This window comes from Panthera uncia (genome assembly GCF_023721935.1).
Source record: "Panthera uncia isolate 11264 chromosome B3 unlocalized genomic scaffold, Puncia_PCG_1.0 HiC_scaffold_2, whole genome shotgun sequence".
NCBI classification, from domain to species: domain Eukaryota; kingdom Metazoa; phylum Chordata; class Mammalia; order Carnivora; family Felidae; genus Panthera; species Panthera uncia.
The window spans coordinates 1924522-1947995 of record NW_026057583.1 but is presented as its reverse complement, the minus strand read 5'-3'; the positions used below and the strand labels follow the sequence as shown (position 1 = coordinate 1947995).

At 51.8% G+C, this 23474-nt stretch overlaps 1 protein-coding gene across 3 annotated transcripts; it reads left to right on the top strand.

Moving 5' to 3' along the window:
- Positions 1-372: 372 nt before the first annotated feature.
- On the top strand, positions 373-16109 carry WDR73 (WD repeat domain 73). 3 transcript variants are annotated; one of them, XR_007454153.1, is made up of 9 exons: positions 373-500; positions 1046-1113; positions 1430-1518; positions 3018-3106; positions 3683-3747; positions 9906-10070; positions 10372-10737; positions 12220-12512; positions 15381-16109. XR_007454153.1 is itself a non-coding variant. In XM_049614242.1 (8 exons), exons 1-8 carry the CDS (start codon positions 460-462, stop codon positions 12453-12455), a joined length of 1119 nt encoding a protein of 372 aa, XP_049470199.1. In that variant the 5' UTR covers positions 375-459; the 3' UTR covers positions 12456-12805. The 3 variants fall into 3 exon arrangements, 1 of the variants encoding a protein (XP_049470199.1); XR_007454154.1 differs by lacking the exon at positions 15381-16109 and adding an exon at positions 14671-15208; XM_049614242.1 differs by lacking the exon at positions 15381-16109 and having other exon boundaries at positions 375-500; positions 12220-12805.
- The last annotated feature ends 7365 nt before the right edge of the window (positions 16110-23474 follow it).

The window sequence follows — 23474 nt, the reverse complement described above, 5'->3', positions numbered from 1 at the left end:
GACACCCAGTTAAATTCTGATTTCATTTAAATAATCAATAGTTTTTTCGTATGAGATGTCCTAAAGACTGCATGGACATACTTATAAGAAAAAAAAACTTGTTTATCTAGAATTCGAATTTAACCGGGCATCCTGTATTTTCTCTGGCCTTGACCCTTTGCTCTACAAATATCCTGTCGTAAAACGGGCGGGTATTAGGTCCCTGAGGCCACGCCCGGAACTGACATCCTGGGAACCCCGGATTTTACGTCATTTTCCCTGGAGCTTTTGCCGGGAGAACCCCGGACCCAGCCGGTCAAGGGCACCGCGCGCTGGTGCCGGCGGTCGGACACCTCTCGGCCCCGCCCCGCTGGCGTGAGCCACGCCCCCAGCCCGAGCGGGCCGCCCCCACTTCTCGCGAGAGGTTCGCGCCAAGAAGGTTCTCAGAGGCGGAAGTGGGGTAGCGGAAGCGGCGTTGCCATGGAGTCAGCGGAGGACTGGCTGGTGGAATCCTTGCGCTTGTAAATCCTGTGGGCCTGGGACGTGGGACCCGGGCCTGCAGCTGGCGGCGCGGGGGGACGGGTGCGGGCTGGAGCGCGTGAGGAACCCTGAGGTGGGCGCGGGGGGCCGACACCGAGGACTCCGCCTGGAAGTCGGCTCCCGCATCTCGGAAGCGGCACCCGCCTACGTGCGCCGTTGTGTGGGGTACTAGGAAGCGCAGTGCTTGCGGAGGAGAATTGATCACACGAGCCACCAATTATTTTGCGCCAGCCGGAGTGGATCTCTGAACAGATGATCTGTCTCTCTGCTTCCTCACATCAACCTTGGGAAGGAAGTCTGGGTACTCTGGGAATCCCATTTTAGAGATGAGGACCGAGGCTCAGGGATATTGTGACTGGCCTGGGCCCAGTCACACGGGGGTTAAAATGTGCAACAAGACCTGCTCCCAGGTCTGCCTCGCTCCAGAGCCTGGGTCCCTTACCCACCGGATCACACCGCCCTCTCAGAGTTCTTGAACAGCTGTAGAGTGGTGCGCACCATGTGACATTGTGTCTTTATCATGCAGGTACCAAGATTTCCATGCATTCGACCTTTCCGAAGCCACACGAGTCCTTGAATGGATTGATGACAAAGGTGATGTGCCCTACCTGGCCCTGAAGGAGATGGAATCTTCCTTCTCAGGCTGGGACTCTGAAGCTCAGCCCAGAGGGACCCAACCCACACTTCTGGGAATCTGAGGCCTCTTCTTGGTCTCGTAGCAATGTTCACACTCCGTCAGCGCTTATATTCCTCTTATTAAGGTCTAAGTCTCCCATTCCCCAGTACAAGGCTGCATACCAATGGCAGAGGAATTTGTCTTTGCTTTGGGGGATTTGCCGGAATTTCTAGACCCCAGCCATGGTCCAGAATCTTCCTAGCAGTTTGTCACCGCTCCTTCTTCTTTTTCCAGGAGTCTGTGTTGCTGGCTATGAGAGCCTGAAAAAAAATGAGATTCTTCATCTGTTATTACCTCTCAGACTTTCTGTAAAAGAAAACCAGGTAACTAGAAATATAAATGCTGAGCATGTGTGTCTCCTTTTGTTGAACCTTTAGGGAGTTCCTGTTGTCTAGTAGGTATTGCCCTGGACACCAGAAAGAGAGAGGGACAAACACTGGTCCTCCCCTTCTAGTCTAATAGAGGGAGGCAAGTACCCACAGAGAGGAGTGCTACAGAATGTCTGAAATTTACGGGGGCTCCCAGAGGAAGAGGGCAGTTTAACGTCATCAAAAAGAGATCCAGGGGCACCTGGGTGGCTCAGTCAGTTGGCAGTGTGACTTCGTCTCGGGTCGTGACCTCATAGTTTGTGGGTTTGGGCCCCACATCGGGCTTTGCACTGACAGCATGGAGCCTGCTTCCAATTCTGTCTCCCACTCTCCCTGCCCCTCCCCTGCTCACACATTCAAAAATAAACATGAAAAAAAATTTTCTTTTTTTTTTTTTTTTAAATAGATCTAGAGAGCCATTAGGGTATAGAGGGTGGTGGAAGCCCTTAGAATGGTTGAGATCACCTAGGGTGACTGTAGTGTCTCAGGAATAAAAGCAGAAGGTGTCCAAAGATAAAACTTCAGGGAATACATGTAAGGAACGGTCAGAGGAAGATGAACCCACAACACCTACTCAGAAGGAATAATAGTCTTTGAAGTAGGAGGGGTGTCAGAAAAGGTCAGTGTTTCAGAAGCAAAGAGAAGAGAACATGTGAAGAAGAAAAGAGGTGGTAGCTGCCCGGGGTTGCTGTGGAATCACTCAGACCCATCTCATAGGGCAGCCTGACCTTTGTTTCCCTGGGGGGAAGCTTCCTGCCTAGTGCTCTTGATGCCCCCCCGCCCCCCGATCCCCACCATTCAAGCTTGAGCTGGGAGCTCGCTCACCCATCCTGAGCCTTGATGAGAGGCCTTATTTACCTCCTACCTCACCCCTGGCTTCTTTTGCTTGTGGCCACCTCCCTTCCCTCTGCTTCCGGTTGCTCACGTGGAGATAGTGGGGATGGTGGCGTCTGGTGGCCGAGAGCATGAACTTTGGTCAGACAGACTTGGGTGCAGATTCATGGCGTAATCCCTGTGTGACCTTAGAAAAGTTGCTCAAGTGCGCTGTGCCCAAGTGTTGTCATTTTCGAATCGGAGTGATTGTAAGAACCTACGTGACGGGGTGGTTGTAAGAATTCAATGTGATAATGTAGAAAAAGCACTAAACACAGTGCCTGACACAGCGAACACTGGACAATTGGTGGCTGTTGCATTTTTATCGTTAGAAGAACCGGGGCGCCTGGGTGGCTCTGTTGGCTAAGGTGCCCCACTGGCTCAGGTCATGATCTCACGGTTTGTGGGTTTGAGCCCTGAGTTGGACTGCCAGCACAGAGCCTGCTTGGGATTCTCTCTCTCTTTATCTCTCTTTCTCTCTCTCTCTCTCTGTTCCCCCCCCCCCCCCCCCCAGCCAGAGTTCATCTGAAACGTTCCTTGGGAAAGCAGGCTCTCTGACCAGCCACCCCTTTGCATTTCAGGGCTTATTCCCAGAAAGAGATTTCAAGGTACGCCACGGAGGATTTTCAGACACGTCTGTCTTTGATCTGAAGCACGTGCTGGACACCAGGTATGGTCAGCTCCGTGACCCAGCCCTTCCATTTGGGGTGGAGCGGCTAGAAACGTCCGGGGCGTCCTGCCTCTTGATCGCCACCTCTGCCCCTACCCTCTCAGCACACAGGCGCGCCCACACATCCGGATTCACAATATTAAAAAACCATCGTTCCGGTAGCTTCATGTCCCTCGCAGACCTGGGGACGAATGTTCCCCACAGAGCACCAGAGCTGTTCCAGGGAGTGCAGTTTGTCAAAGAGCTGGTGCTGGGTAGCGGGGACTAATAGCCCCAGTCGGCGGGGGCGGAGAGTCTCTGGGTCAGGGCTGCGTGTCCCGGCTCCGTGCTGGTGTCCTGTGAGGACCCACCAGGCCACGTAGAAGCCTGGGCTCAGTCCCGTGACTCCCGTGAGCTCTGGGGCTGTCCCTCATCTGTTACATGGGGGTGACTGGTCTTGATGACCCCTTCCTGCAGGAAGCTCTCCCGGTGTGGGGAATGTAGGGATCCCGAGCTGAGGGTGCGTGTGGAGGGTGGGGAGGTAGGCGGGGTTGCGCCCCACCGTCTGGACTGATACTTCCTATCTGGTTTGAATAGGTTGCTGGTAACCAGTGGTCTTCCAGGTTGTCACCTGCATGTGTGGCAGGTGACAGAGGACAGTGGTGAGTGAATTTGACGTGGTGGGGGCTGGGCTGTAAGAAAGCCTGATACTCCTACACCCCTGCCCCCAATGTAAGCCAGTTAAGAAGAGCCTCAGGGGAGCCTGGGCGGTTCAGTCGGTTGAGCACCCAACTTGGGCCCGTGATCTCACAGTTCGTGAGTTTGAGCCCCGCGTCAGGCTCTGTGCTGACAGCGCGCCTCAGGTCCTCCATCCGCCTCTCTCTGCCCCTGCCCCGCTTGCGTTCTATCAAAAATAAATAAACGCTAAAAAAGAAAAAAAGCATTCTCGGAGCCAGGCGGAAATGAAAATGCAGTATCTACTTGGTCATGGGCAAAGATGCATTAGCTACCAGAGTCCGGCTTACAGCTCCCAAATGGAGCTTCCTGTAGCCCGCTCCAGGAACTGAGTTTGCCGACCCAGTCGTGAGCAGAGCACCTAGTGAAGCGGTGCCTCTCCCCCCAGCAGGGGCGGCTGCGAGGGCAGAGCTGGGGCCGCTCAGGTGAGCTCGCCTCTTGCAGGAGGTGGCGGCGGGGGCAAAGAGGTCCCCTTTCTTCGTGGCCATGGAAACTTAAGGAGCGAGCAGGAGGCGAGGCGGGGCTGACCAGTCTCCCTCTTAGGTCACTCTGCTCCCTGGCGGGAACAGGAAAAGGAGCTGGAAGTACTGATCCCGTTCCCTTACGCGGAATAGGGCTCCTTCCGGCAGTGGGTTTGCGGGTTCCCATCCGGGAGGCGCCAAGAGCTTGCAGCCCTGATCCAGCCCCTTCCATCCTCCCACCGTCGGCCAGAATGGAGACGAGCCTCAGGGGCTCAGGACCACTGTTGGAACCGGCCCTTTGCTTGTGTGACCCTCTGTCCCCGGTCCCCACGCCACCTCGCTTAGACGCTTCCCAGAAACTGGCTGGCAGCTGTTGGCTTCTCCCCAAGTTTCACTGGTACAGAACGGCCGCTCTTGTGCTCATTTGCTTTTCGAAGTCGCTGACTCAGAGGGCTTTTCCCTCTTTGTCACTTGTCACTTGTCTAATGTTGTAGCTGCCAGTTTGTATTGTTTCCTTGTACGTATGATGATTTTTTTACAATTTTATTGAAATTCACACATTGTAAGTGGACGGTTCTGTGATTTGTAGTACATTTAAGAGTTGTGCAGCCATCACTATAAATCGGTTTCAGGACATTTTCATAACCCCAGTAACATCTCTTGTGCCGTTTACTGCTAATCCCCATGCCCACACCTGCCCCAGGCAACCACTAACCTACTTCCTGTCTCTATAGTTGGTTCGCCTTTTCTGAACATGTCCTGTCTGTGGAATCGTACAGTATGCAGTCTGTTGTATGTGGCCTCTTTCGCTTCGCACAGTGCCTTGAGGTCTTCCTTGTCACACCTGGTGTGGCACCTGGTGCCCCAGACACTGTCAGGACGAACGGCAGTGATACATTGTGAATCAGTGGTTCCTTTTTGTGGCCGACTAGTATTCCACTGCGTGGATCTATTCTATTGGGCCAGCCTTCACCAGTTGATGGATCTGATTTTTGGCTATTATGAAGAATGCCGCCAAGAACATTCATCTACGGGTCTCCGTGTGGACATAAGTTTTCATTTCCCTTGGATAGACAGGAGTGGAATTGCTGGGTCAGGTGGTAAATTTATGTTTGATTTTTTAAAGAAACTTCCAAAGTGTTTTCCACAATGGCTTCTTTGTTTACATTCCCCCCAACAGTGTGTGAGGGTTTCTATTTTTCCATGTCCTCATTAACATTTGTTTTTGTCTTTTTTGTTAAAGCCATCCTATTGAGTGTGAAATTGTTTCTGCTTGTGGCTTTCATTTACATCTTTTTAATGACTAATAATATCGAGCATCTTTTCATGGGCTTATCAGCCATTCATATATCTTCTTTGGTGAAATGCCTATTCAGATCTTCATGAGACAGTTTTGTTGTTTTTTTTCCCCACCCTCAGCAGGCTGAGATGGCATGCTGTCCCAGGCCCTTTGATGTTCTGGTTTCACTGTACGTTTAATAGATACTTGCTCAAATTAACAATAATCTGTACAAGGTGACAGTAATATTAATAAGCGTATTATACTCCAGGCACTGTACCAAGTACTTTCCATGCATGATATCATTATATTCTCAGAAGTCTGAGAACAGAGTCTGTCCCAGAGAAGCTAACTTGTTGAAAGTTACGAAGATAGTAACACGGCCTGGTCATGGGTCTAGTCTAACTTCAGGGTCTGCTCAGAACCATGTCAGGGTCTAAGTATAGTTAGATGATAATAATTGATCTCAGTACAGGTGTACGGGCTCTGAAAAAAAGTGGTAGGGTGCTTACTGAGCAGCAATGTGGTCCTTGCCTCCATTTTGCTTTGAGCTGGTTCCTGGAGGCAGATTTGTCAATGAAAGGGAACATTTACGGGGGTACCAGCTGCCTCAGTTTGTGGAGTTTGTGACTCTTGATCTTGGGGTGATGAGTTTGAGCCCCACGTTGAGCGTAGAGATCACTTTGAAAAAAAGAAAGAAAGAAAGGGGCACCTGGGTGGCTCAGTCGGTTAAGCGTCCAACTCTTGGTTTCAACTCAAGTCATGATCTCATGGTTTATGAGTTTGAGCCCCATGTCAAGCTCTGTGCTGGCAGCACAGAGCCTGCTTGGGATTCTCTGTCTCCCTCTCTCTCTCTCTGCCCCTATCACATCTCTCACTCTCAGAATAAATAAACTTTTTATTTTTTTTAAATTTTTTTTTTAATGTTTTTATTTATTTTTGCGACAGAGAGAGACAGAACATGAGCAGGGGAGGGCCAGAGAGAGAGGGAGACACAGAATCGGAAGCAGGCTCCAGGCTCTGAGCTGTCAGCACAGAGCCCGATGCGGGCCTCGAACCCACAGACTGTGAGATCATGACCTGAGCCGAAGTCGAACGCTTAACCGACGAGCCACCCAGACGCCCCTAAATAAACTTTTTAAAGGGGAACAGTTATGATAATTACTGTTACAATTATTTGTAGCAGTAGCGAACATCTCATTCAGTCAACGGTTCCTCTTTGTGCTCTTTGGATGTGTCCAGCTGGGGATACAACAGCAAAGCAAAAACAGAGATGCTTCTTCTTTTCTTGGTGCTCATATTTCGTCACATATTTTGCCCAGTTTTTGATTTACTTTTTTGTCTTCATTGAGTTGTAAGAGTCCTCTGTACATCCCACATACAAATTATTCGCCCGGTACGTGTTTTGCTAATATTTTCGCCCAGTCTATAGCTTGTTTTTTCACGTTCTTAAGAGTGTTTTGAAGCATAAGAGGTCTCCATTTTAATGAGGTCCAGTTTGTCAGTGTTTTCTCTTAAGGACTGTACTCTTAGGGTCCGATTTAGGAAATCTTTACCTAACCCACAGACTGTCCCCTCTGCTTTGTTTTATTTTTCTCCCAGAGTTTGTTTTAGCACCAGCATTTAAGCCTGTGATCTCTTTCGTGTTCCCTTTTGTGTATGGCTTGAAGTAACAGTCGAAGTTCATCTTTTTGCGTGGAAATATCCAGTTGTCTCTTCCCTGTTTGTCAAAAAGCCTCACCTTTCTCCGCTGATTTGTCTTGATGCCTTTGTTGAAAGTTGCCTAACCATAAATACGAGGATTTATTTCTGGACTCTCAGTTCTGTTCCACTGATCTTTCTGTCTGTCCATAATTATGCCAGGAACTTGTAGTTGTTTCTTTATCTTTGCCTAAAAATAGGCCATGTGGGGTGGCAGTTGTTTAGAGATGAGTGGGAGAGGAGTCTCACCGTGTGGAGGCGCCTGTTTGGTACCAGGTGCCAAATAGGACCTAAAGCCCCAGGCCCAGGAGAGCTACTGGCCGAAGGGGGTTGCTTTGACATTCATGTGGGAATGGGAAATCAGATCAAGACTTACCTTCCCCTAGATATTAGAGCAGAATATTTCAGAGCCTAGGGAAGATTGGCCAGCTGTTTGCCTAGAAGCCCAAAAGCGTAGCATTACCTAGGTGAATGTTCCAAGGTCCAGGTTTTGACCCCCAGCTTTGTTGTCTCAAAAACTTGATATTGTTACCACGTCCTAAACTAATCTGTTTATAGAGGCAGACGTACTCAGCAGACTCAAAAGACTGCCATGAGTATCCCTAAACGTGGAATATTCCAGGTCCTTATTCTTTGCCTATAGAAGATGGAATGTAATAAAAGACTGCGTGCTAAATGAAACCGTAACAAGAGGAATCAGCTGAGAAGTTTCCAGATTGTGTTTTTGCAAGTTGTCTTAGGCAGAAAGTATAAAACTTGAGAAGGCTCTGCTGGCCGGGCCTCACTGCCGTCCGTGCCCCTGGTGAGCGCCCGAGGCCTCTTCTTTCACTAGGGCTGCGGAAACCATTGAGCTGGATGAATACATTTCGAAAGGTCTCAGCTGAATTTCACCTGCTGTATCCACTCTGAAGTTCAATATTCAGTCTGGCGTGGCCCCTCCTGCCCTGGACAGACCCCAGTGTTTTCTTTGTTCCCATGACTGGACAGCCCCCTCTCAGGGACACCACCGTCCTTTAGATCACCGTTCATCCATTTGCTCAGTGTTGCAGGTGAGGGCGCCATTCTGACTCCTTAGGAGTGTGCCTACCTCTGCTCTGACCTACTCTGTGTTGGGTTAATCCTCAGCCACAACCTTCTTTTATTGCCAAGTTCTTGGAGGTGCCTCACTGTGTCTTTTGCTTTGATTTTCTAGTCATTTCTCTTTTCCGTTTGGGGCTGGTTTGCTAAATGTGGTGTGGATTCCCTGGAGGAGAGCATTTTACCACTGACTAGAGAGAGGAGGAGGAGGAGGCCTGCACTTCTTTCTGAATAACTATAAAGTGATTCTCCGGTCAGGAGGCTCCGAAGCCTTATTTCCCACCCCATCTTTGAAATAGGTCTCTGACGGCTCTCCCGTGGCCGCCTCCTCTCCCCCATCAGAGGACGGATCACATCTGAGCAGCAGGTCCTGGGGAATCTGTTCCAGGCTCCTCAGAGGGTGTAGAAAGGGAAGAGGAGGGGCTCACACGTGGCCCGGGAGAGTCAGGCAGGCTCTCCTGGGGCCGGTTTGAATCCCAGCCCCGTCGGTGGTCCCCAGAGACCAACGCTGGTCCTGAGGCTCAGCTGTTGTGTCGGCTCCGAGCCTGCTCAGCTCCTGTGGAAGGAGCGATTACGTTCAACAAGTCTGGGGCAAGGCCACCCAGAGCCCGTGGGCTTGAGGAGCAACCCACAAGGGATGTCTGCATTCTAGCCCGGCCGGACACGGCCGTGAACCCCTGGGATGGAAATGCTCTCTTGCTGCCATGTGCTCGCTTGACAATCCACGTCAGCGTTCCTTCTTACCCGTTCCTTCCTCAGGCTGGCTTTCACCTAGCCTGCGGAATTTAAAGAATAGATAGGTCTCCGTTTTCTTCAGAGAATGCAGAGACCAAATAATGAGCCTGTCTCGGGGCAAGAAAACATAAAGTGGGAAATCTGCGTCCCCCATTAAGTAGCGTGTGCAGCAAACTCATTGTTCTCAGCCGAGTCCAAAATGGCTGCCATTAAGAGAAGCAGCAACCGTAGCAGGTGGCGGTGAGAACCAAGCAGGCTGAGACAAACACAACTGAAATTTCCTTCAACTTGAGGTCCGGCGACCCTTCTGTTCACAACGTCGTGGGCCTTCCCGCCCCGTTTATGTCTGAAGACGACATCTGTGTTGTAACCATTACTTGTTGGGCTTCAGCAGATCGCTGGAGGTCGTGGAACGTGCGTCTGAAGAAATACTATTAGTTCGTGACCTCTGTACCGTTATTTTCACCTATGATGTAAATGACATCATCGGGGTGCTCTCTGCTTTCTTCTATCTTTATTTGTTCTTTGCAAAACTATAAAAAGCCCCAACTGCTCTTGGGGTTCTGAGGTGGCTACTATGGTTCATTATCTCCCCTTTGCAGAACCGTGTGTAGGACAAATTGGAAAGAGACGAAAGCACTTGTGACCGTTTCAGAAATGAGAGCGGAACACAGTGCTCGTGTCTCACATCCTCCCTTGCCACCTGTCAGCTCCCTTTCTCTTCCTTGACCTCCTAAAGGCACAAGGGAAGACTGCTGGCCGGCCCTCACTTTGTGAGGTCTGGAGACTTCCTCACCGTCCCGGGCTTCAGCCTCTCCTCCTTTCCCCCCAGACGTCATTCAAGCTGTCAGCACCATTGCCGTGCAGGAGGAGGAGGGGAGTCTCTGGCCTAGGGTGGCCATCTTCTCTTCGATGGCCCCCGGAGTCCTGCACGGGGCGAGGCTCCGCGGTCTGAAGGTTGTGGATCTGGAAACTCAGAAGACCACGTACTCCTCAGGTACCGCAGCAGCTCGGCCCTCGCCGGCCTCTCCTGGCGGCCCCCCTCAGCCGTGTGAAGAAGAGAGTTCAGCCGCGTGTGCCAGGTGCTGGGGAGACCAGGTGGAGGCGAGGCGGGCCCTGGCCTCGAGGGGCTCCCGCATCGGGGCTGGAGGAGGCAGGCCCGCGACCGGCACCGACCCAGCTGGGCGGAGCGTGGCGAGGTGCCTGGGGCCAGAGGGAAGCTTCCGGAGGAAGGGGCTCGGACCCGGCCGGACTCCTGTGACTCCAGCAGCTTTTCTGTGTCGCTGTGTGTCTTCCAGGGGTCGGCGACAGTGAGGAGCTGAGCAGCCTGCAGGTCCTGGACGCAGATACCTTTGCCTTCTGCTGTGCCTCGGGCCGGCTGGGGCTCGTTGACATCCGCCAGAAGTGGGCGCCGTCAGAGAATGCCGGCCCCGGCCCCGGGGCCGCTGCAAGGAGGTGGTGTGCTGAAGTTGGGGGCCGACGCCGGGGCCCTGGGCCCAGCATTGCCAGCCTTGGCTCAGACGGGCAGCTCTGTCTCCTTGATCCCCGGGATCTCTGCCACCCTGTGAGCTCGGGGCGGTGCCCCGTGTCCGCACCGAGCCCCGCCCCAGAGCTGCTGCGAGTGACCTGGGCTCCAGGCCTGGACGACTGCCTGGCCATTTCAGGTACCGCCGGGCATCCTTTCGTGTCTGTTACTTGATCCCTCTCTTCCAGAGGACTGTATGGTGCTCAGGAAGGAGCCCGCAGCCCCGTAATACATCTGGCCCGGAGCTGAAAGTTTGAGGTCAGCTTTCCAGGTGCTTCTGTGGCAGGCCCTTCCCCATTCTGTCTACTAAACTTCCACATCGGTAGCAGGCCTTTCCTACCTGGGCGGGAGCTCGGAGCCGACGTTGGCCGAGAGGCCTGCAGAGAACGAGGCAGCAGGGTGGCCCCGGGACGGCTCCAGGAAGAGCTGAGGGTATGGCAAAGTGCTTCCCAGCCTGCTTGCTTTTCGAATGATAGCAGGCCACCGGGTCCGTAGGCTCCTGGGTCTGGCCTGGCAGTTTCTAGCCGAATAAGGGCGTTAATGAGCATCTCTAAAAGCCAGTGGGAAGGATCCATTGAAGGGAGAGGTTGAGAGAATAGTCGAGAGATTAAGAAAAGATCATTGATAATGGCAGGATCCAGAAAGAGCAGAAGGAAAGAACCGAGCTTGGTGGAGGAATTGGCTTTTTGGTAGCAAGTAGACAGTGGGCTGGAGTGAGTGTGGGTAGAGCTAAGTCATGGGGGACAGGAGGGTGCTTCTCTCTAAAGCCTCCCATATCCCTACCAAGCAGGAGGTGAGGCCATCTGCTGAGAGGGTTCACATGTGGCAGGACTGGAATTTGAGGCAAGACTCAAAAGACTCTGAGGCCTCAGTTCCCTGGTTCCCCAGAGAATAAGAGTACCGTTTCATACAGTTCTGAGGATTAAAAGAATTCATGTCTAGGATTGGCCTCACACCTGGCACATAGTAGATGAACAACAGAAATACACCATCACATGCCCTGTGGAGCCAACATTGAGGGCAGAGGATATGTGCCCTTTGGTTGGCTTCAGGCATCTTTTCTTTTTTTCAAGTAATTTCCACTCAGTGTGGGACTCAGAGTCATGACCTTGAGATCAAAGAGTTGGATGCCATACCGACTGAGTCAGCCAGGCGCCCCTGGCCTTAAGCATCTTTGTTATTTGACTTTTCATCCTATAGCCTGTTTTAGTACCACAGAGCAAACTATAAAATTACTTTAGGGGTGGGGTGCCTGGGTGGCTCAGTCAGTTAAGCAGCCGGCTCTTGGTTTCTGCTCAGGTCAGATCTCATGGTTCGTGAGTTCGAGCCCCACATTGGAGTCAGCACTGACCGTGTGGAGCCTGCTTGGGATTCTCTCTCTCCCCCTCTCTCTCTGCCCCTCCCACACACTCACGTTCTAAATAAATAAATAAACAAACAAACAAACTTTAAAAATTACTTTAGGGTTGCCTGGCCGATTCAGTCAGTAGAGCATGCGACTCTTGATCTCAGAGTCGTGAGTTCAGGCCCCACGTTGGGCATAGAGATAACTTTTTTCAAAAAAATGAAAAATTACCTTAGAGTTTCAGTGTCAATCCTCTCTTTTTTTGTTCTTCCTCAGGTTTTGATGGGACAGTCCAGGTCTATGATGCCACATCTTGGGACGGAACGGGGGGCCAAGTAGAACCTGTCTTCACTCACAGAGGTCACATCTTCCTGGAAGACAATCAGACAGATACTGCGCCACTGGTCACTACCCACACCTGGCACCCCCACAAGCCGAGGACCTTGTTATCGGCAGCAAGCGACGCCTCTCTGCACGTGTGGGACTGGGTGGACCACCGTGCGGCCTGCTGACTCCAGCCTCTCCCTGCCCAGGCCTCTAAGAAGAGAAGGAGCTACCGGAAAGCCAAGGTACTGCCTTAGGACTCAAGTGACCACAGGTCCCTGTTCCCAGCCCAGTGGCCTCGGGCTAATTAACCAGCTTCTCTTAGCCCCAGTTTTAGTGATAACCGCCTCCCAGGGTTGTTGGGAAAGTTAGAAGTAATGTATTAAAAAATAATTGGCAAGATGCGTGGCGCAATAAACACTTGGCAGCGACCGTTTCGCCCTCACCCCACCCCCCGTGTAGAACGGCAGTGTTTCCTCCCTGTCTGTATTCACAGTATCAGAGTGAGAACCAAAACAACAGAAAATGTTGTAAACCAGTTTTGTGAACTTTTTTACAGAACTCAAATTGTATATGGGCCAGTAAACATGAAAAAAAAAAGAGTCAACCCCAGGGGCGCCTGGGTGGCTCAGTAGGTTGGGCGTCAGGTCAATGATCAGGTCACGATCTCACGGTTCATGGGTTTGAGCCCCATGTTGGACTCTGTACCGACAGCTCAGAGCCTGGAGCCTGCTTCGGATTCTGTGTCTCTCCTCTCTCTGCCTCCCCTCTGCTTGCACTCTTTCTCCCAAAAATAAATAAAACATTTAAAAAATTAAAAAAAAAATTGGGGGGCAAATAGTTCTCAGGATGCTGAGAGCCAGGGTGGGGAGACAGGCCTTGTCCCCGGTACCCCCTGCGGCCCCCGAGTTCGGGCAGAGGCTGGGACTCCACCCCCACCCCCCGGTCCGCCGTGGAACACAGCCTTCACCAGGGTGGCACCTTGCCAGACCAGCCCCCGCCCTCCCAGGGGAGTAGGCCCAAGGGACGTTTCTTTTTGGCAGTCCGGTCCGTAGCAGATACTAAAGTGCCGCTGCATGCCCATCACAGAATTTCTCACTGTCCCACTTGTTAAAGAATGTTCAGCCATTTTGTTTTTGAAATTAATTGATTACTAGTCACTGTTTGGACTCTGAGTTCTTAGAAAATAGCTTTATTGACATAGAATTCACACCCTGTATGTACAGTTCACACACCATACAATTCACCCATTGAAAGTGTATGACTCAGTGGTTTGGCATATTGTCAATTCCTAAAGATTGTGGGGAGCATCTGGGTGGCTCAGTTAAGCATATGACTTCAGCTCGGGTCATGATGTCACGGTTCGTGAGTTCGAGCCCCACGTTGGGTAAGCTTGAGCCCTGCTTCGGGTGAGCCGCCTCCTTCTCCCTCAGTCCGCTTCTCCTCTCTGCCCCTTGCTCACTCGGGCCCATTCTCTCTCTCTCTCTCTCTCTCTCTCTCTCTCTCTCTCTCTCTCAAAAAAGAAAAAGGAGAAATGATTGTGGTAAAATACAACAATCTGCGGTCTTTTTTAGTTTGAAGCATACAATTGCACAGAATGAAGTACACCCACAGCATTGCACAAGCATCACCGCATCCAATTCCAGAACTTTCATCACCCCGAACAAACGGTGACCATCACGGCTCTGGTTTTCTGGCTGTGGGGAGGGCATACTTGTATTCCTCAGCTCGGGCCGCCGTAACAGAACCCCACAGACTGGGGGGCTCAAGCAGCAGAAACTCAGTCCTCACAGTCTGGAGGCTGGACGTCCAAGATCCGGGTGGCGGCAACTTTCATCATGAGGCCTCTTCTCTTGGCTTGAGGGAGCCACCATCTCTGTGTGCTCACATGGCCTCTTTGTGTCCCTGCAGAGAGGGCTCTGGTCTCTTTCCTCTTGGAAGAACAAGAGTCCTTCAGTCCTTTCAGATTAGGGCCCCAACATTATGAGCTCATTTAACTTTATTTACCTCTCCTGGTTTTTTCATGTTTATTATTTATTTTTGAGACAGCATGCACACAGGAGGGGCAGAGAGGGAGACAAAGAATCCCAAGCAGGCTCTGCACTGTCAGCCCAGAGCCCCACGTGGGGCTCGATCTCACAAACCTTGAGATCATGACCCGAGTCAAAACCAAGGGTCACATGCTCACCTGATTGAGCCACCCAGGCGCCCCCTCCTTATTTATCTTTTAAAGGCTTCATCTCCAAATACAGTCACATTGGTGGTTAGGACTGTAACGTAGAAATTTGGGTTGAGGGCACAATTCAATTCATAGCACTTAGGAATTATTTTGAAGTGAGAAAAACCTAATTTTCAAATGAAATATTTTTGTTTTGGTTTTTTTTTTTTTTTTTTTTTTTTCAGTTTAACAGTGAAGTCGAGGGAACATTACATTTTGGAGTTTAAAATACACAGTTTCAAGATGTGATCATTTTTACCATTTTCTGAAGTCTTCTACTCATTTCCCCCATGCCCCCTCGAGAGCTGATTCTGTTCTCTTCTCAGCCCTGTTCAGTTATGTCACATCAGTAGTTTGAAGATGGCCAAAATGGAAATATTTAACCCCACAGAAATTGGCAAATACTGCAGCATACCACTGTCTAACCTATGTTATGTCACCAAGTAAAAGCAGAAATGAGTTATTTTAGAAAATAGTAGAGTTAATGCATGAATTGAGAAGCTGTTTTGCTGAAAAATCCTGATAAAATGCATATCAATCAGTCATCGTCCAGCCAGAGAGCCAAACACACCGAGTAATTCAGTCGTGGGGATTTAGTTACGAGGCATCTGAAAGCGGCTGCGAGGGAAGGTGGGGCCCGTGACGTGAGCCACAGCAGCAAGTTACACGGAGGGTTACAGAGGGGGGGGGGGGATGGGTGACCAGAGCTGAACGGTCGGGCCTCCCAGGGGGGGGGGGGGGGGGGGAAGGGTGGGGGGGGGGGGGGGGGGGGGCCTGGAGCCACAGAGCAGGAGCGGGGACCGCCGAGGCAACCACGGGAGAGTGCAGGAAGTACAGACAGGCCGAGTCCCCTGGCTCCTCTCCTTCCACCGCCCAGCATCCTGCCTGTGCCCAGGACCAGAGGACCAGATGTGACAGGAGCTCGTCCGTAGGGGAGCGCAGAGGGGCAGCCAGCAGGAGTCTGCACCTGCAGCATAAAGCAGAGGGGACGGAACCAGGATGGATCTGAAGATGGAAGGCTGGCACCACATCTAAACCTGTATGAATTAAGGAAGAAAAAGGAAAAAAAGAAAATAGGACAAAGACTGTAAAAGACTACTGTGTACAATTACATGTTAATTTGAAAATCTCAAGATACTGTTAATTTTCTTTTTTTATGTTTATGTTTTGAGAGAGCATAAGTGGGGGAGGGGCATACCGAGGGGGAAAGAGGACCCAGAGTGGGCTCCATGCTAACAGCGGTGAGCCCGATGTGGGGCTCGAACTCACAAATCATGAGATCATGACCTGAGCCGAAGTCAGACTCTCGACCGACTGAGCCACCCAGGTGCCCCGATACTGTTAATTTTCTTAAAAACATAGATATTTATAAACTACTAGTTTAGTAGAAATTTGAAATTACCCAATACTCAAGAAGGAAAAACTGGGATGCCCGGGTGGCTCAGTTGGTTAAGTGTCCAACTCTTGATCTTGGCATAGGTCATGGTCTCACGGCTCATGAGATCAAGCCCCACATAGGACTCTACGCTGACAGCACGGAGCCTGCTTGGGATTCTCTCTGTCCCTTTCCCACTCTGTCTTTCTCTCTCTCAATAAATATATATATTTTTAAGTTTAAATAAACATTTAAGAAATAAAATGTTTAAAAAAAAAAACACTTCAAGGAGTAGCACCAAAAAGAATGTTGGGGGTAGGGCAATTTTGTGGGTACAGTTTTTTAAACTGTATTTTTTTTTTTTAATATTTATTTCTGAGAGAGTGAGCATGAGTGGGAGAGGAGCAGAGAGAGAGGGAGAGAGAATCCGAAGCCAGCTCCAGGCTCCAACCTATCAGCACAGAGCCTGACGTGGGGCTCAAACCCATGGACCATGAGATCGTGACCTGAGCTGAAGTCCGAGGCTTAACTGACTAAGCCACCCAGGCGCCCCCATTATTTTAAACTTCTAAAGAACAGCAAGTTCCCATGCCGTAGAGACAGTTTCATTAAAAAACAAAAAACTGGAGAACTAGCTGATTTCCTCTTATGAAGGTGCTATAACCATATGATACCATATATAATCGTATAATACCAACACATGGCCCAGAAACCGGGTGTGCTCACAGACATGCGCACACACAGACACCCTTGCTCAAGCTCGATCATTAACACTAGACGGTGGCCCTCAACACTGTCAGCCCCAGCATGCCTTCCGTGAGTACCCCTTTTCTGCCCTGAAATAAAATTTTACAGGGAAAATGGATTACTTACAATTTCAGACCCAGTGTGAATACAAAAGAATATGTGTTTCAATACATAAATGTTCATACGTGTGTACAATCATCGAGAACAGGACCGCTCCAAGTACGGACCAGTACAGGCGTGTGCCGTATCTGTGACTCACGCACCAAGGAGTTGAGGACGTGACGCTTCGGAACTGGCGAAAACCTCCTTGGCAAGTTCTGAACAAAAGAATGTGCCATTTTCCCTAATTTATTTTTTAAGTTTATTTTGAGAGGGAGTGCGCACGTACAGGGGAGGAACAGAGAGGGGGGGGGGGGGGGGGGGGGGGGGGGGGGGGGAGAGAATCCCAAGCAGGCTCCACGCTGTCAGCGCGACGCAGGGCTTGATCCCGCGAGCCGCGAGATCATGATCTGAGCTGCAATCAAGAGTCAGACGCTTAACCAACCCGGCCACCCAGGTGCCCCTATTTTCCCTTGTTTTCTATAGGAGTCGAGTTTCTGGGAAATTCGGATCTATTAAAACCGTGCAAAGCTGTCCTCCGGTAGATGTAAAAAGTTAGGGTCTAGGCCCACGTGAAAAAGGCTCCCCTCCATCACTGGTTCTCCAACTTTCACACATGTCAGAAGCACCTAGAGACCTGGTTCAGGTTGCTGGGCTCCACTCCTGGAGTTTGTGACCAGTAAGAGTATCAGCCAGGGTTTAGTGAGAGAGGCAGGCCAGCCGGGGCTACTTCACACGCACGCGCACGCACACCTGACCTTACGGACCTGGGGGAGCTGGGCCTGGGGCCCGCGGGCAGGCAGCTGGGAGGGGAAGGTGGGTGTAGGAGGGCAGAGCCGGGACCACCTGGAGCGGGTCAGTTCTAGCTGTCTCCAGTGTTGACGACGTGGGTCTCCTGCGGGAGGAGCTGGCACCCTTCACCACGGAGCTAAGCCCGCCCGTGGCTGAGGAGTGGGAGACGCTGGAGACAGAGCGGCCGCATGCAGACCGGCGCCGGGATGAGCTGCAAAAGCACCGGCCCCACGGCCCAGGCATCAAAACAAAATGGCAGCCACTTAACTTCCTCCACCTCCAGGTCTCATCCCACAGTGACCCTTGTGGCTCGCTCTACCTGGAAACATACAGGGAAGGGAATTCTGGGGGGATGTGGTTCTTCTACCTGGCCGAGTCACCACATTATAAAGCCACCTCAAGTTTGGGGGTGCGGCTGGAGAATTTGCACTTCTAGGAGGTTCCCAGGTGATGCCCTTGCTGCACGTATGTGAGCCACCCCGAGTCCCTGCACGTCCAGCAGCACGTGCGTTGGTCAGGACTGTCTCAACAATCGCATTTCGTCTGCGTGGCCCCGGCCACCAAATGCCAGTTGAGCTTCCGATTTGTGGGACAACTACACGTCCTCACCTCCAGTTTCCAGAATGCTCCTGTGGGAACCTACACAGTCCCCGGGAAGGAACTCCTGGGGTTCTCTCAGCAATTCTAGGAAGATGCCCGAGAGAATCCCTAGAGGGACCTGCAGATACCCAGTCGTTTCACACTGACATCAGCACAGGACCCACTCCAGCTCTGGGCAAGGAGAGCGGAGATTCAGCAGCACGGAAGGGAGAGGATGTTCGGGAACTGTTTTGGCCTCATAAAAATTCAAGAACTAAGAGAAAGACTAAGCAGCAAAGAAATACAGCAAATGGCACTGCAGCTAAGGTGAGTAATTCAGTTCGGGACCTCTGTGGCTCCTGCGTGAGGCTGGGTCTCGGGGGGACAAGGATGCGAGTCTGTGGAAGGAGCCCTGGCCCGGAGCATGGACACCTGTGCAGAGAAGAGCAGGGGCGAGAAGGAAACCGCAGCCTGAGACAGATGGACAGGGAGGGCAAGGAAAGGGAGACAGAGACCGGGCACGGTAAGGTTTGCATGAAGGCAGGAGGCATGAACGGTCCCTCCCGTGTGTCGTTGCCGTGACCGGTTATTATGAACGGGTCCGGTCAGCGGGGCTCGCAGGTGGCCGCAGCTGTGGGAGGTGGAGGTGACGCCACAGGTTCCGGTCCTCGCCACCGCGTTTACTGAGCATCGTACCGCGCTGGCCGCTGGGATAGGAGATACAGAGATGTGCCAACCTGGCCCCGCTGGCGGGGGACTTGAAGGACCCACGTGTAGGGGGAAGCAGTCGTGTGTTCTGAGGGCACAGAGGGCCGAGTATCCACCCCTGCTTGGTGAGAGACCAGGTGTGATCAGGAAAGAGGATATTTGAGTTGTATCCTTCCTTCAGGCCAAGGAGACGGTGGGGTGTTCCAGGCCGAGGGAACCACGTGGGAAGAGACAGAAGTGAGAAAAGCCACAGGCCCAGCCTGGGAGGCAAAGCAAGTTGGAAATACGACTGAGAAAATGGGCTGTGGCCAGTCAGTAACGGCCCCGCGTGCCGGGCCCGAGAGCCGAGCCCGGAGGCTTTTGAGTGAGCAGATCCGGGCGGGGACTACGCGGCTGTCTGGACGAGGGACGTAGGCCTCCTCCAGGCCAGGAGAGCAAGGATGTGTGACAGATGCCCACCTGTGCGGCAGCCCGTCTTTATATGCTCGTTCATCGTTTGCGATACGTTTCCTCTGGGAAGTATAACCGGTCAGCGGGCGGTTTAGGTTTCCTCTGCCCCGAACCACCCCGTGGACTCGGGCAGAGTGGGCGCCAGGAGGGAAGCCAGACACGAGGGACGAATGTGTGAATCTGCTTAACATGAGGGACCTGACAGGCCAATTCACGGGGACAGAAAGTAGAACTGTGGTTGCCAGGGCCTGGGGGGAGGGGAAACGGGGAGTTGGTGGTGAACGGATATGCTTTGAGTTTGGGCTGGTGAAAAAGTTTTGGTCTTGGATGGTGGTGATCATTGCACAGAAATGCAAATGTCTTTGATGCCCTGAATTGTACCCTTAAACATGAGAAAATGGTAAATTTAATGTTGTGTATGTTCTACTACGTTTTTTTTTTTCAACTTGAGTTTTAAAAATTTATTTTTTGAGAGACAGAGAGGGCACAAGTGAGCAAGGGGCAGAGAGATAGAGAGAATCCCAGAACGGGCAGAAGGAAAGAGAGAGAAAAGTGGGGCTCACCCAAAACGGGGCTCGAACTCACCCAATGCAGGGCTTGAACTCATGAACTGTGAGATCGCGACCTGAGCCGAAGTCAGGTGCTTGCCACCCAGGCGCCCCCCCCCAAAAAGTTTTTTGAATGTTTCTTTATTTATTTTGAGAAAGAGACACAGAGCACGGGTAGGGGAGGGGCAGAGAGGGAGGGAGACAGAGAATCCGAAGCAGCCTCCAGGCTATCAGCGCAGAGCCCCACTTGGGACTCGAGCCCAGGAACCATGAGATCGTGACCTGATCTGAAATAAGAGTTGGACACTTAACTGACTGAGCCAGCCAGGCACCCCTGTTTTACCACAGTTTTCAAATGTGGGTGCCAGGGCCCAGTGCTTTAGAGGGCCCAGCCCCATCCAGCCCTCCTCTAGCTGCGTCCTTCTCCGTGGCCAGGAAGTCCACATGGCCAAGGCAGTGCGCCCACAGATCCCACGTTCCTCCTCCAGGCCATCTTCCGGGAACCCGGGACCCAGAACGTCCTGTCTGAATGGCCTCTTGTCCATTCCATCCTCTCAAGGACAGACCAGGCAGTCGGCGTGTGCACTCTGGGCCTGAGAGGTGGCCAGAGCGGCTGCTGGCGGGAGCACGGACAGAGCAGGAGCACGGACAGAGCCCACATGCACAGAGCAGGGCACCTGAGCACTTGCAGGGGAGGCCTCACAGCACAGAGGGGGCAGGGCAGGGGCGGCTCCTCCCACACCGCCAGGTTCCATCCTGGGCCTTGCAGGAGTCCGCAGTTCTTTCTTTTTTTTTTCTTTTAACATATTTATTTTTGGGGAGAGCACAAGCGGGGAGGGGCAGAGACAGGGGGCAGAGGATCTGAAGCAGGCTTTGCGCTGACAGGCTGACAGCAGCGAACCTGATATGGGGCTTGAACTCCCGAACTGGGAGATCATGACCTGAGCCACAGTCAACCAACCGAGCTACCCAGGTGCCCCAGGAGTCCCCGGTTCTAAATTGAAAGCCCGGCTTCATCGCCTCACAGCCTCCAGGATGGCTAGAATCAAAAAGACAGAACAGGGATGCCTGGCTGGCTCCGACGGTAGAGCATGCAACTCTTGAGCTCGGGGTTGTGAGTTCGAGCCCCACGTTTGGGTGTAGAGATTACTTAAAAATAAAATCTTAAAAAAAAAAAAGAACCAACTATACCCAGTTTGGGGGGAGGATGTGGAGCAATGAGAACCCTCATATACTGCCAGTGTCACTGTAAAACGGTGCAGCCTCTTTGGAAGGTAAGTCTCGCAATTTCTCCAAAGGTTAAACATCGAGTTACTAGAGGACCCGGCGATTCCACTCCTAATCGGAAACGCGTCCACACAAAACGTGAAAACGTGCACATGAATGTTCACGGCAACATGATTCCCAACAGCCAAAGGTGCAACGAGCCAATGTCCACCCGCTGATGCAGGGTTAACAAAACCTGGGCTGTATCCAGACGACGGGACGCTTCCAGGCTGGACAGGGGAGTGAAGCACTCACACCTGGTCCACGTGGATGAGCCCGGAAAACACGAAGCTGAGGGAAAGAAGCCAGTCACAAAAGGCCACTTTTTGTAGGATTCCATTTATGTGAAATGTTCACGCAGGCAAATCCGCAGAGACAGAAAGTGGGTGAGTGGCTGCGAGCGGACGTGGGGCGGAGAGACGGGGGGGGGGGGGGCGACCGCTAATGGATATGGGCTTTCCTGGGGTGATGAACATGTTCTAAAATTAGATAGTGGTGACACTTGCAGAATTTTCTGAATATCCTGAAAATAGCTGCATTTTAAACTTAAAAAAAAAAACCCGCACACACAAATCTGATGTTCCACGTCATACTGAAGTATACTTGTTAAGGGGAGACGCTAAGAACATGAGTCTGTTAGCTTGACTTGGAACCCTCAATATTTAGACGACTGTCACGGCCTGTACTCTGGCCAGCGTCTCACAATGTTGGGGTCTGACCCCGGGGGCTGAGCTACAGTTATGTGTTTTAAATGATGGTAGGGTGTTTGGGGCATCGGACCCCAGGGTCAGGAGTTCTGCAGATGAGAACACAGGGCACAGAGAGGGGATGTGGCCTGGACAGGAGGGCGGTCATTAGTTAAAGGGACGAGCTGTCTGGAGCGGTTTTGGGAGACGGGGTCCTGCCGCTACTTCCCGCGGGTTTTGCCCCCCACCCCCGTGGGCCTTCAGCACATCAGCATCTCACAGGCCTGACAGAGACGCTGTCCTTGCTAAGGGGCTGTGGCAGGGACTCTCAAGAGTCATTCTGGGCACACACAATCGTTCCCTTACGTGCCGACGTTACAGCCCAACCCCCACAGAAGCCGTGGCTCCCAGGAGTGCACATCTGGGGACTGATACGACAGGATCATCGAGACCCCCCCTGTGGCGGAGGCAGACAGATCAGGGCCGCAGTCCCAGCTCTGTGCGTCTCCCCACACCTCAGAGTGGCCGAAATGGTCGACACCCTACAATAAAGTGCTTAGCGTGGGGCCTGCCTCACCAAATACGCAGGGAACCAGGGAACAGGGGCTGGTGTTGATTCGCTCTGCCTTCCACTAGAGGACTGGCGGAGCTGTGCAGAAGGCCTGGGGAGCCGGGGTCCTGGAGAGAAGTAAAGGGAGAGGGTGTTGTTCTCTGCAAGCCGAGCAGTCAGAGCCAGTGAGTGGGTCCCACATCCCGGGCTGAACAGAAGGGAGGCCGGGGTCACACGCACCTCAGTGGGGTTTGGCGCTTGTGGCCGTTAGAGTCTCTTGGACTCTCCGCCCTGGGGCTGAGTCTGTGATCACTTGATGAAAACGGCTCACCCTTTGGCCATCGCACTCACAGGATTCACTTGGAATTCGCTTATGTAATGGGTTAATATACTTGCATCAGCTTCGGCTACTAGGATTAGTGCCCCGAAACCCAACTCCTGTGCTTCTTGCTCTCTGTACGTGAGAATAAGAACCGGTATTTCTGCTATGCGCCTCTTCAGTTAAAATTTTGCAATGCATAATCTGATTGTCATCTATTGCAACTTTTATACTAGAGGTGAATTTCATGCATTCCCCGCTATCACTTCATTATTTTTCTCTTGAGGGGATTTCCAAGTGAACAGCTTCCAAAAGCCGCCCTGCTTGCCTGGTTCAGAAACTCTGAAGCCATGATTATGAGCTGGAGCTGGAGGTGAGCTAAAAACTAAAGCCCCAGAGCTTTGCTCATGCCGCGTCCCGAGGTAGGCGAAAAGGCAAATCAGAACACTCTGGAGCAAGGGAATGGATAAAATCCAGGCACTGTAAAAAGTACATATTACGTTGGGTTCACTGGGAAACCTCTCCACGTGATAGTCAACTGGTGAAACTCAGTGCTCTAGTCTTCCACTGAGAACTATGCCAACATCACTTAGGAGAGCCATCTCACGTGTCCCAGTGCTTCACGGACTGTAAAATCCCTATGAAATATCTACAGTCTCCAGCTCAGTTTCCCCCTTGCTTTGCTAAGGGGAAAATACACGTGAGATGGCATGGTAATGGATATTACATCTGAATCTCCGTGTTCCATTCCAGAAGTTTCCAAAAGGGAATGTGGTTATTTCCAAACTCTTTTTATAACGCACAGCTATGTTAATTTTAGTATCGTGAATTTCCACCCAAGTAAAGATTTTCTCATTCAAAATAGTAAAA

Coding starts and splice junctions, on each gene's coding strand:
- WDR73 (XM_049614242.1), top strand. CDS start 460: ATGGAGTCAGCGGAGGACTGGCTGGTGGAATCCTTGCGCTT. Junction 501..1,045: donor CTGGTGGAATCCTTGCGCTT/GTAAATCCTGTG, acceptor TTTATCATGCAG/GTACCAAGATTTCCATGCAT. Junction 1,114..1,429: donor TGAATGGATTGATGACAAAG/GTGATGTGCCCT, acceptor TTCTTTTTCCAG/GAGTCTGTGTTGCTGGCTAT.